The sequence below is a fragment of the Stegostoma tigrinum genome, chromosome 4 (genome assembly GCF_030684315.1).
Source record: "Stegostoma tigrinum isolate sSteTig4 chromosome 4, sSteTig4.hap1, whole genome shotgun sequence".
Taxonomy (NCBI): Eukaryota; Metazoa; Chordata; class Chondrichthyes; order Orectolobiformes; family Stegostomatidae; genus Stegostoma; species Stegostoma tigrinum.
Genome location: NC_081357.1, coordinates 63564014 through 63576958, shown reverse-complemented (window position 1 = coordinate 63576958; position 12945 = coordinate 63564014). Strand labels below are relative to the sequence as shown.

Sequence of the window (12945 nt, the reverse complement as noted above, 5' to 3'; positions counted from 1 at the left end):
GGCCTTTTCACAAGTTGAGAAGTTCTGGTGTGCAAAAATACATAGATCACTTAATAAGTCAGGGTCTCCACTGTGAAGGCACAGGAAAATTAAAACATTCTCCCTACCACCCACACCATTTTCATACAGAGGTGACGTCAGGCCTAGAAACTCAAAAACAAAATAAAAAGTACCTCCTTGGACTGGTCGTGATTAACCTGCTAAGGAGATGGGAACATTATGACAGTCAAATGAAAATATCTTCACGCCTACAAAACATCACAACTATGTTCTGCATTGCAAAATAAATGTGTGATGTATCAGAGATGATGTCATGATTCATAACAGGGATATTCCCTGAAATGTAAGTTGACCTTTGATCAGCACTATGTAATTGTTATCATGAATGATAGTATTTTTTTCCTCAATGGTCAAAAGTGTCAAATCTACAAAGAATAAAGGAAGTCCTGTCAGCTTCTGCCGTCATGTGTTGTCTTGTGACTGACTGCTCTAATTTTGAAAGTTGAAAAAAAACTCAATACCTTTTAGTTTGAAATTGGAATAGGACATGGTTTCAGCAGATCCAGCAGAATCTGTGGAGAGAGAAAAAGGGCGAAAGATGTTGCCAGACCTGCTGAGTTTTACTGGTATTTTGTGTGTTTATTTCAGATTTCCAGCATCTTCCATAATTTTGCTTTTATGTGGCATTACCTATTCTATTAGTTTCAGGCAATGTAGCTGGAATCTTTTCTAATCCATGGCTGTAGCTATTATAAATGCTTGGTTTTGTTTCAAAAGTGATTAATATTTTCAACTCAGCAGGTGATCTATTGGTTAAAGAATGATTGACAGTTTTAACAAGCGATAATAACATTACTTCTTTTTAATGTGGTTTCTTACTTCTCCATAAACATAATGAGAACATTTTAATACATTGATACTGTGCAAAATAGACAACTTGAAACATAGTGAGCTTGAATTCATTAGATTGGTAGAGCTTTTAGTTTTTTGAAATTATTTTGAAATTATTCCATGTTATTACATGGGTCCTGAGGACTATATATAGTAGATGCTGGGTGAATGGCTTGGGAGAATATTCGGTGAATGTGGAGGTGGCATGGGTGGAATCAATCTGAGGGATCGAAGAGATCTGAAGGTAGACATGGAATTGCGAAGTATAAGGGGTTAGAGAGTCACATACAGGTGAAGTCTTGGGGTGATATTGGGGTTCTGAGGAGGGATCTTGGAGAAGAGGAAGCCTGGATGGCATGAGGGATCAGAGCAGGCACTGGGTGGCATGGAGGTGGGTCAGGGAGTGAGTTTTAGGTCACTTTTAAAGAATGTTGGAGTTGGGATGCTGTGATCTTATCTGTATCCACATGCCGAACACCCTCCACGTCAACTTATAAAATGCATGAGAAAAGCATAAATCACAGATAAAGTCACACGTGTCCAGTGTACATGTCAGAAAGTGCAAAAAAATGCACAGATCCTGTTTTCCCAAGACCGCACAAAACCCAGGATTTAGGGTTATATTATACATTTCCTGCATATACATCAACAGGGTGACACCTTCACAAATTATCAAAACAAGTTACCCAAAAGTCCATGCAGATTGGTGCTAAAAAATAAACACAAAGGTCTAGCACGCCTAGTGGAAAGCTGCACTTGATGAAAGGGCATGTTTAAATTGCACCAACATTTCCTCTCAGCTTTGTAGCTCCCAGCTGCAATACAGGATCATTGAAGTGAGCTTATTATTAAGACTGCTTCAAAACAAGTGGTTAACACTTTCAGAATGCCGGTACAGATGTGATGACCAAGCAGTCACCTTTGAGCTTCAGATTCTATGGTTAGATATTTGTCACAGCTGTTCTTATTTTGCTGGTAAGCTCATAAATCTGATTTCTGCCACACTTCCACCAAAGTAGCACTGATGGGATGAAAGCAGCCCAATGGAGACTTCCAACCTAAGGTTCTTAAAGGAGGTTTGGATTTATAGATCTCACTGGAAGACCACTGAAGTAATCTCTAGCTTTAGAGCTGTATTTAATAGCCATTGCCTACTGGCTTTTATTCAGTGCAAACTTTCATAGATTCTTTATGTACAGCACGATTAAAGAAACCACTCACCTTTGCTTAGTGCAGTGAAATCTTTCTATTCCATCTAAGTAGCCAAAGCTTCAGTTTAAAGACTCATCCAGAAGAACAAAAGGGTATAAAAATTCATGGCTTAGTAAATACAAAATTGTTAAGCAGCTAAATTTGAGGATAACTGTTTACTCAACGTTCAGTGCCCATACTTTGCAACCACTTTTACACTATTGCTGGGACAAAAGGGCAGGATCGAGAAGAATATATTTTAGGTGCCAGTTCATTGAGGTTCTATTTCCAAAAGTGAAATCAAAACAGCACCATTATTGTTAAAAACATTTGGAAATACAACTTCTGGCCTTAGAAATTCAGATCAGTTGTGTAGCTTGAGAACATTTGATATTCAGTCTCATTGGTAAATAAGTGGCGTTTAATGATTGAATAACTGAAGTGCATATGGAAGTGAGAGATGAAACTCCCCTCTCTCCTATCTACTTCTTTTTAAAGTTGTACAAAAATATGGACGTGCACAAAAATATTTATGCAAGAAATTAAAAACTTCTTAAATTTGCCTAACAAAATTGCTGAAAAATGTTGAGTACCTTCCCATGTCCTTGCCTCATCTTCTGCTTTATTTTTGTCCACTGTTGCCTATGTTTGGGGAGAATATGGGGAAAAACATTATATCAGAATGCAATGTTAATAAAACAAGTTCACCACTTGCATCTGCAATAACACTTACGGCTTCCTATATTTGCAACTGTGTTATTGGCTTTACAGTCCACTGTCAGTTCTAGTAAGTCGTATTTATAAATTGAAAATCAGCCAACCAATAATCTCTGTATATCTAGACTGACCAAGGTACAGTCACCACAGGAACATTTAGACAATAATACAAAGAGAATGAATGGATCTTCAGAATTCAGCTATATGCACACATTTTAAAAATCCATACAGTTCACCAAATCCCCACCCTTCCTTGCAGTTTCTAACATACGTTTAGAATCATAGGATGACAAAGTATTGAAGAGGCTCTTTGACCTATCAAGGCCAGACTGTTAAAAACACACTAAATCTACACGAGGCTGGATGAGCACAGCAGGCCAAGCAGCATCTCAGGAGCACAAAAGCTGACGTTTCGGGCCTAGACCCTTCATCAGAGATCTCAGAGCATTAGGCCTCTAGCCTTGAATGATATCACATTTGAAGTGCTCATCCAAGTACTTCTTAAAAGTTGTGAGGTTTCCCACCTCAAATACCGTCCTAGGTGGTGCATTCCTGTCCTTGGGTCTCGGCCTGAAACATCAATTTTCCTGCTCCTCTGTGCTGCTTCACCTGCTATGTTCATCCAGCTCTACACCTCGTTATCTCATATGCTTCCTTCATTTTGTTTGCAAAACACACAATATCCTTTGACATCCACAGTTCTCTGGGCCTACTGCCTTTGCCCTTCACTCTTAGAGGAAAATGATGGCCCTGAATTCTCACTATCCTACTTTTAAAAGGCCCTACTTTTCAAATGCTGACTTACCTTCACCCAGTCTATGTTTGCCAAATCCTGTCTAATGATATTGAAATTGGCTTTCCTTCAAATTATACACAATTTCTGCATCATCCTTATTCCTTTCCAATGACTTTGAAGCTTACAGAGCAAAGATCATTATCCCCAAAATGCTCACCCACTGAAACTTCACCCATTTGACCAGCTTTGTTCCCTAAGATCAGGTCTGGCGCTGTCCCATTTCTAATACTGGCACAAAAAGCTCTCCTGGATACACATAAGAATTCCATTCCATCTGTTCACTTTACACTGAGGCAAGCCCAGTCAATGTTAAGAAAATTGAAGTCCCCTATAGCTATAACCGTTTCTCTCGCACCGTTCTGTGATTTGCTTACATATCGGCTCTTCTAGCTTTCCGTAACTGTTAAGAGACTTGTGCTATAATCCCAGAAAGGTAACTGCCCCTTTTTTACTTCTGAGCCTAAACCAGATGGCCTCATTTAAAGACCCTTCAATGACGTTTTCCCTCAATACTGCTGTGATGATTTCTTTTACCAAAGGTACAATAGCATAACTCTCCTACTTCCCAAAGACAGAAGAGCAGAAATTAGGCCAGTTAGGCAATCCAGTCTGCTCCGCCATTCTGTCATGGCTGATAAGTTTCTCAATCTCTTTCTCCCCATAACCCTTGATCCCCTTGACAATCAAGAACCTATCTACCTCCTTCTTAAATATACTCAATGACCTGGCCTCCACAGCCTTCTGTAGCAATGAATTCCATAGATTCACCACTTTCCAGCTGAAGAATTTTCTTCTTATCTCCACTCTAAACTGTCTTCCCTTTACTCTAAGGCCGTGCCCTCGGGTCCTAGTCTCTCCTACCAATGGAAACATCTTCCCAATATCCACTCTGTCCAGGCCATACAGTATTCTGTAAGTTTCAATTAGATCACCCCTCATCCTTCTAAACTCCAATGAGTATAGACTCAGAGTCCTCAAGTGTTCCTCATATGTTAAGCTTTTCATTCCTGGGATCATTCTTGTGAACCTCCGCTGAACCCACTCCAGGGCCAGTACATCTTTCTTGAGATTTGGGGCCCAAAGCTGCTCACAATATCAACATATACTACGACTGCTGGCTGTTCATCCCTCTTCAAAATACACTACAGGCACTCTGAGACATCCCTGACCCTGGTCCCAGGAGACAATATTCCATTCAAGAGCCTTGTTTGCTACCACAGAACTGCCTATTAGTTCCCTTTACAATCAAGGCCCCTATCACTAAAACGCTCCCAATCTTTATCCCCCATCTTGCTGTGCAGCAGGGCCAACCATGGTGCCACAAACTTGGTTGCTGCTGCTTCCGCCTCAGAGGCCATACACCCAAAAGTACCCAAAACAGTTTATCTGTTTGAAAGGGGAATGGCCACAGGGGATGCCTGCACTGCCTATCCATACCTACCAGTCTTCCTGATGGTCACCCCACACTTTTCTGCCTGTGTAGCATCACTTGAGGTGTGACCAGCTCACTAAATGTGCTGTCCTCAACATCCTCAGCCTCATGGATATTTCATCGTGAATCCATCTGCAGCTCAGGTCACCCCCTGTAGCAAATCAGGAGCTGCAGCTGAGCACCCTTCTTGATTACATAGTCACCATGGAGATGGATGTGTTCCTGATTTCCCACACATTGCAGGATGGGCATTCCATGGGGCTAGGTTGTCCTGCCATGGTGAACCTTACCAACTATAAATAATAAAGTAGGACCCAATTGCCGAACCTTACCCATAACTCACTGAATCAGATTTCTCTTTCTCGCTCCCCATTCCTAACACACCAAAAGCCACAAAAAAGAGCTTTACACTCTGAGTGAGGAGCACCAGAAGGGAGATAATCTCTAGACCTGGTTCCTAAGCTGCCAATCCTCTTCCCCTATTTCACTTTTTGACCCTTGATGTCACCTCAGGAGTTCTGCCTCTGAATTCGGCTCCCAGTGCAACCATCTACCCTCAGCTTCACTCCTCTCGCCCTGTTCTCCACCAGGTTTTCCCCCAGTTTCAGTCTGCTCCTCTCCTCCTTTCTCCCTCAGATTCACTCTGCTCCTCACCCCCTTTCTCCCTCAGCTTCACTCCTCCTCTTCTCCCCCTTTCTCCCCCAGCTTCACTCTGCTCCTCTCCCCCGTTCACCTCCAGATTCACTCCTCCTCTTCTCCCCCTTTCTCCCCAGATTCAGTCCAGTCCTCTCCTCTGTTCATGGGCAACTTCACTCTTCTCCCTCTCGCCCATTCATCTTCAGGTTTACTCTGCTCCTCTCCCTCTTTCACCCTCAGGTACACTTGTCTCCCCCATTTACACTCCACTTCTGTCCCCTTGCTCCCTCAGGTTCACTCCACTCCTTTCCCGCTGCCACCACTGCTCTAACTGGGCTCAATCCAGGTCCCTCTCTCCAAGGCTTTAGCCTCTAAGCCTTCTGCTTTCCTGCCATTCAGTGAATACTCCCTTGTTTTGTTACTTCTTCACCTCACACTTTAAATTCCATCTAACAAATCCATCTATATCCTCCTGTAAGCCAAGACCTTCTTCCTGACTGTCATCTACCCAGCCAATTTTCAAGTTATCCACAAACTTACTCAACATCCCACTGAAGTTTTCATCTACATCGTTTATACAGGTGACAATCCATAAGTTACCTAGATCTGATACTGTGTTACACCATGCACACCAGGCTCCATCCCACAAACAGCCTTTTATCACCACCCTCTGTCTCCTGCCATTAAGACACACTTATTCCTTATAAATTATACAGAAAAATATCTCACCATCAATTACTATTTCTGATAAAGATATTTGAAACCTTAGTTTTAGTTGAGGATAGCACAAACACAAATATACTGGTTTTAACTCACAATTCCTAGAGATTCACAGAGTACCCAGTTTCAACAGACAGGGCTGCCACAGGAGGCAGATACTTTCCCTAGGGGAGGAATCACCTCTGGCTGTTGTCAATGCATGTTTCAGCAGCTAATTTATAGGATTTTACAGGTAGAAACATAGGAGCAAGTCACTCCCTGGCATCCTCCCAGGCAGTGTTTATTTTTAACTACAGCTGAAGAGTTCAGGAACCTGATTCTAACCTGAAGCCGTGAATGAAGCATTGTCACACTTGTCTGTGGGACAGGTTCTGCTTCTTCAAGCAATCTGTTGAAAGAAAACCAACATGATATTACCATTAAAGGGAAATATACACATTAAAGTAATGTAAAATAACTAAAACTAAATTTATATTAAGCATGTGATATAAATTGATTCAGAGATAGTGGGAACTGCCGATGCTGGAGAATCTGAGATAACAAGGTGTAGAGCTGGGTGAACACAGCAGGCCAAGCAGCATCAGAGGAGCAGGAAAGCCAACATTTCAGATCTGGACCCTTCTTCAGAAAATGAAGAAGAAGGGTCCAGACCCAAAGTGTCAGCTTTCCTACTCCTCTGATGTTGCTTGGCCTGCTGTGTTCATCTAATTCTACACCTTGTTATCTCTGATAAAAATTGATTTTTTTTAATAAAATTGATGTAATAATACATTATTACTTGTAGGAATATTGTTGAGAACCTTTAGGAACTTAAAACCATAAGAAATATGAACAGAAGTAGAATGTTTAGCTCTTCAAACCTGCTCCATCATTCAATATCAATAAATCATGGCTGTTCTGACATTCCTCATATTCATTTTCCTGCCCTTTCCTCATAACTCCTGATTCCCTATGATCAAGAATCTATGTATCTATGTCAGCTTTACGTATACACAAGGTCTCTGCACCCACAGCTTCTATGGCAAAGCACTGAACCTTATAGGAGAAGGAATTCCACCTCAGCTTAGTCTTAAATTGGTACCCCTTTATTCTGAGACTGGGCCCTCTGGTTCTAGACTTCCCATGAGGGGAAACATCCTCTCAGCATTTACCCTGTCAAGTCCCTTAAGAATGCTATGTGTCTTACTGAGATCACACCTCATTCTTCTAAACTCCAATGAGTAGAGTCCCAACCTGTTTAACCTTTGCTCATGGGATAATCCCTTCACACAAGAGATGTTAACATGGCTAGTGCAAACCAACATCTATTGCCTATAACGATATACATAGGATGGCCGACCCAGGGTTTTCTGTTGTCAGGAGCAAAGTGATGTTACATCATCATGCCTTGCCCATATATTTATGCACATGCTATTGGTTGGGTATTGACACAGTTAAACCTTTACTCTTCATCTCCCTTTAAGTTTGTTCTTTCCACAAACTGAACCCCAATTTCTTCATATTTTCCACAGATTCACAGAGTCAGAGGCCTAGAACACAGAAAAAGGCCCTTTGGATCATTGAGTCTGCGCTAATCCAAAACAGCCAAACTATTCTAATCTCATTTTCTAGCACTTGGCCCACGGCCTTGTTTGCCTTTGTTATCTCAATTGTACATCTAAATACTCCTCTGCACCCTCTCTAGTACTACACATTCCTATTACAATGTGGATGCCGGAACTACACATGATACTCGAGTTGGGGCCTAACTATTTTGTACACAGCTCCAGCATACCTCACTGCTCTTTACACCTTTGCTAATAAAGGCAAGGATCCCATATGTATGTTCCCATGTATCTGCTGCCTTTGTCCTTCTAGATGGACCCTAGAGATTTTGGGTTTGCAAAGGATCTTGCAAAGATTTCTGCATTGCATCTTGTGGATGGTACACACTGCTGCTATTGAGCGTTAGTGGAGGAGGGAGTGGATGTTTGTAAATGTAATGTCAGTCAAATGGGCTGCTTTGCCTGAATGATGTCAAGCTTTTCGAGTGTTGTTCGAGCTGTAGCCATCCAGGCAATTATTTTTCAAGCAGCATAAGCTAGTAGCATTTGGTCAGCAGCCAGTTGTGCCTTCTCCTGTGACTTCCAATGAGCACAAGAGTGGGTAGCTATTGCAATTAACTCATTAAAATCTGACACTTTTAAAGTTGGAGAACCACTGCAACAGCATTTTCCATCACATTTCCCACTGCTGCTACCTTCAATATACTTAATTTATGCTCACTAGTGACAGATGCGCAGTACCTTCTAATAGCGGCTGGGGGATCAGTGGAATGCTGCATGCCAAATTCATGCCTAGTTATCTTAATAAAAACACAGAAAGGGGCCAACTTGAAAATTTCTACTGGTGTTCAACCATACCAGCCTATTTCATCCATAAGTATCTGAGCAGACTCACATTTTACTATCAGGCACTTCCATTTATTGCATCACCTCCCTTCTCACAATTGTCCACTCGGTTTCCTGTCATCGCTGCTCATTTTGCCTGACCCAGGGAAATCCATCAGCGTCAGTTAGTTTGGGACATGATGGAAGTGCTGGTTCACTGCTATGACTATGTGGGTTTTCGAGAGCCATGATTTACTTGATTCACTTCTTACTTTCTGAATCAATACCACTTCTTGTACATTAGTTCATGCAGAACAAACTGGCAATATCATCATTACAACTTACATGGAAGAATGTCACGGACAATGGAGACATTCAGAACTTCTCAAAAATTGAGAGACCAATGTGGCAAATATTTAACTATTCTTTCTTTGTTTCTGCACCCATCAGGATAAAATCATGATACCATGTGAAACAAGTGGTAAAATTGCTGATGAACCACTTTCAGATGGCACAGTTTAATTGCTGCACATTTTGATGTCACACAGAAATGAACTGTTGGGTGAAAGGTGTTTGGTAACTTTTCCAGCTGCAGATATGAATAAATCAGACTAAAAGATCAGTCTTGCTTCTACAAAGGCAAGTGTTTTTATTCTTCCAAACATGATTCCTCTCACTCCACCACTCATCATCAACCAAATTTGACAAAAATGGGAATTTCTACAAACTGTTGTCACACTGATGATGCAGTCCCAACTCTAGTGGGGCCTGGTGCCAGGCAACAGAGCAGGAAAAGAAGCAGTAAAAATGCAAGGCTTGGCCTTCCTAAATATATATCAGCTTGTTATTCCCAGGCCTTGGGACACATGGGAGTGTCTTAGAAATGCTATTATTATTCCAGGGCAGTGCCTTGACCTGGAAGATATCACCTCTTTTCCTCTCCATTATAATTTGGAACTTTGCAATGCCCCAGCTCTAAGGAGGGCAGTCAGGGTCCAAAGGGTTTAAATTTGACAGCAGGTGAAGGAATAAAATTAAGTTCTGAGTGGTCGTGCTACATTTCAGGTTGATGACTTAATTAATAATTAAAAAGGCTGAAAGGTGTTGCAAAGTATTGCTTCACAAATGTATTGTTTTGAAATGCATTTTTTCTTCCAACATGATAAACTCTTAAAAATAATGTGGCTTTGATTTGAAAACTACCACATTTGCACATGGATTTAATGTATCTATGTGAAATTCATGCCTCTTCTTTTCGGGAAGAGGTTAGGATGTTGAAACAAGCAGATTAATGACTGCTCAAAAAAATGCAGAAGAAAAGCGACTTGCAGTATTACTGAGGTGGTTTGTTATGACAATCTGGAAACATCCATTAAAAATACATAAAAGACTAGAGAAAGACATGGGAAATTCTTCATCTTAAGGTAATTTTTCTTTACCAGCTCCGTGTTCATTTGCAGTATGAGCATTACACATTGTGCATTTCTCTAAATATTTCCTACCTTTCCCCTGGATTCAAAGCTTCAGGATCTGAAGAAACATTTTGATATTGAAAGTTTGGACTCAGAAACACATTTACATCTTCAGATGCCTTCACTGGAACATCTTGAACAACTGTAGATGAGAAACAAATAGTAATTCATAACAGCGAATTTCTTTAATCAATCATTATATTGAGAGGATGTACTCTTCCTTGCATATTTTCTAAAGGTCTAAAAATAAGGAAAGCAATAATAAAATTGATTTTTATGCATTATGGTATAGATTCCAAACCACAAAAGCCTGTACCTTTAAAACAGTTATTCCAGATCATGTGATGTTTGGATATGAAGGTGTCTGTTACCTTCAATCAAATGTAATGAGGTAAGTGTAGCATCTTCAGTCAGCTATGTGTATGTAATTTACAGTAACATCAGTAAGCACAGAACCCAGAAGATAAGTACAATTCTGTGACATTGCAGCCATGTAAACAGATATACTTCACAGCATCTGCTTCTGCCAGTGCCTTAATCTGTATGGTAGATTTTGGATTAATACACATAAAATCCCAAAGAACATCAGAATCAAGAGCAAGTGATTAGACAATGAAAAGAACACTGTCAGTTGCTTGCATATAATTTATCATTTGAATTTAGGAAAGCGCAAATAATTTAATGAAGATATCTCAGGCTGACTGAATATGTGTGGCAAAGCATGAGTTAATAGTTTTTCATAGGGGAAAAAATATATAAACTAAAACTTCTCAAGGAAGAGTTACCTGGTATCTTCTTTTTTCTGTTAAATGAATTCTTGAGGATGTCCATGCCACTGGAAAGATCTCCAAAGCGCTTTGCTTTAACGTCAGTAAACCATTCACCTGTCATCACCTTCAACTTTTTCATATCAAAGCTGTTTCTCTTCAGTTTTCTGTGGAGAAAGAAACGTATCTTTTTAAAGAAATGTGTTTTATTTCTGTACCACTCTACTTAAGGATTTTGTAACAACCGAATAAAAATAGAAAATGCCGAAAACCTGCTGCAGGTCAGCATAGCTGTCTATGACTTTTCATCTAACTGGGAAAATTTATCAATGTCATTGATTTTCAGACAGTGATTAGGAGGGGGTGGAGGAGAAAAAAAGAATGAGAGAGAAGTTCTGTGATCGGGTAAAGCTCAAGAGAACTTAAATAACAATGTTTCATAGTGTAAGATCAAGGGAGTGGTCACATGGCAGAAGTAAAGGAACAAATGTGTATCTGGAGAAGGTGTGAAAGGCATGATCACGTAGAGTTCCATTTTGAAGGCAAAGGAAGAGAGGAAACAAGAAATAAACCAGGTAGTGGTAAAAAAGTGAAAAAAAACAAAATGGGGCTAGAAGGTTACAGTCTGAAATTGTTAAGCTCAGTGTTGACTCCAGAAGGCTTTAAGGTACTCTCTTGAAAGATCAATTGCTCCTGCTCAAGCCACATTAACATTCTTTGGAACACTGCAAGAGATAAAGGACAGAAATGATTAAGTTGGAGTGAGGTCAAAAATTAATGTTATAAAGGACCGGAGAATCAATGTCTCACTGCAGTCTGAGCCACTGTACAGCAGATAAACATAATCAGCTAATATAATTTGCTAACTATATATAGTCGTTTATAGAATGTGGGCATCATTGGTGAGATCAGCATTAATTGCTCACCTCTAATTGTCCTTGAGAAGGTAGAGGTGAGTTGCTTTTCTATAATTGCTGCAGTCTATGGTGACTAGACATGTAAATAAACAACAGTGCACCAAGAAAGGGAGTTCCAAGATTTTTACTTAGCAATGTTGGCAGCATAGTTCCAAGTCTTAATGTGGTTTGGGGTGGGAGGGAAACTCGCAGGTGAAGGTGTTGCCATCTATCCAGTGGTAACGGCATCAAGGCTTGATATCTGTGTATCTATCTCGTCCTCAGAGGTTTCTTTGATGCTAGGTAAATCTGGAGACCCCATGAGTTCTGACAGCCTTGCCAGATATTCTCAAGGGGCCAGGAATGTTTTGCTGCGAGCCCTGTTTGTGTGGGATTGTATGTGCTTGTTCAGAACTACTTCTCCTACCCCAACTATGTATGTCACAGGACCTGACTGCACATCGATCATGCCTGGTACCCATGCAGGGCCATTCCTGTGGTTTTGACACCAAAATCTATCCCCTGAAGCAAACTGCCTCTCTCACTTAGAAGAGCCATGTGTCCAGCATTAGTGTTCTTAAATCAATGCACCTTCCAGGTCCAGGAGATCAGATTTCACCTGGTACAGAGTTTTCTCCTCAGTAGCAACTCTGTTGCAGCTGTCCCTGTAGCTGTGAGGGGTGGTCACCATTTTTCTTCCATTGTTGTCCTTCTAGGTGGTAAAGATTTGCAGGACTAGAAGGTGATATGAAACAACCCTTGATGAGTTGCTGCGCTGCATCTTGTGCGTGATACATAGTTCCGTTAGTGTGTATCAGTAATGGAGATTGTGAAAGTTTGAGGATAAGGTGTCAATCAAGTTCCTGCTTTATCCTATACAGCGTCAAAAGTCTTTTGTGTTGACAGGCCTGCATTCGCCCAAGCAAGTGGAGGTTATTTCATCACACTCCCAAATTGTGCCATGTAGATAGTGGACAGGATCTGTGGAGCTTCAGGCCTGTTCTTACATAGTATTTCTATTTCTGGTTAGTTCAGTTTTCAGTCATCATTAATCCCCA

At 40.7% G+C, this 12945-nt stretch overlaps 1 protein-coding gene across 4 annotated transcripts in view; it reads right to left on the bottom strand.

Annotated features, from left to right (window-relative positions):
- LOC125452948 (synaptotagmin-like protein 2) overlaps nucleotides 1-12945 on the bottom strand; it is a 236612-nt gene that overhangs the window by 109394 nt on the left and 114273 nt on the right. For 2 of the 4 annotated variants that reach the window (XM_048531952.2, XM_048531951.2), the window contains 5 exons: nucleotides 11010-11158; nucleotides 10255-10366; nucleotides 6708-6771; nucleotides 2676-2724; nucleotides 522-572 (listed from right to left, as the gene is read on the bottom strand). In XM_048531952.2, coding sequence (XP_048387909.1) covers nucleotides 522-572; nucleotides 2676-2724; nucleotides 6708-6771; nucleotides 10255-10366; nucleotides 11010-11158 — 425 coding nt within the window. Of the gene's footprint in view, nucleotides 1-521; nucleotides 573-2112; nucleotides 2137-2675; nucleotides 2725-6707; nucleotides 6772-10254; nucleotides 10367-11009; nucleotides 11159-12945 lie in introns of those variants that run through there. The other 2 variants (XM_048531953.2, XM_059645386.1) reach the window with 2 other exon arrangements.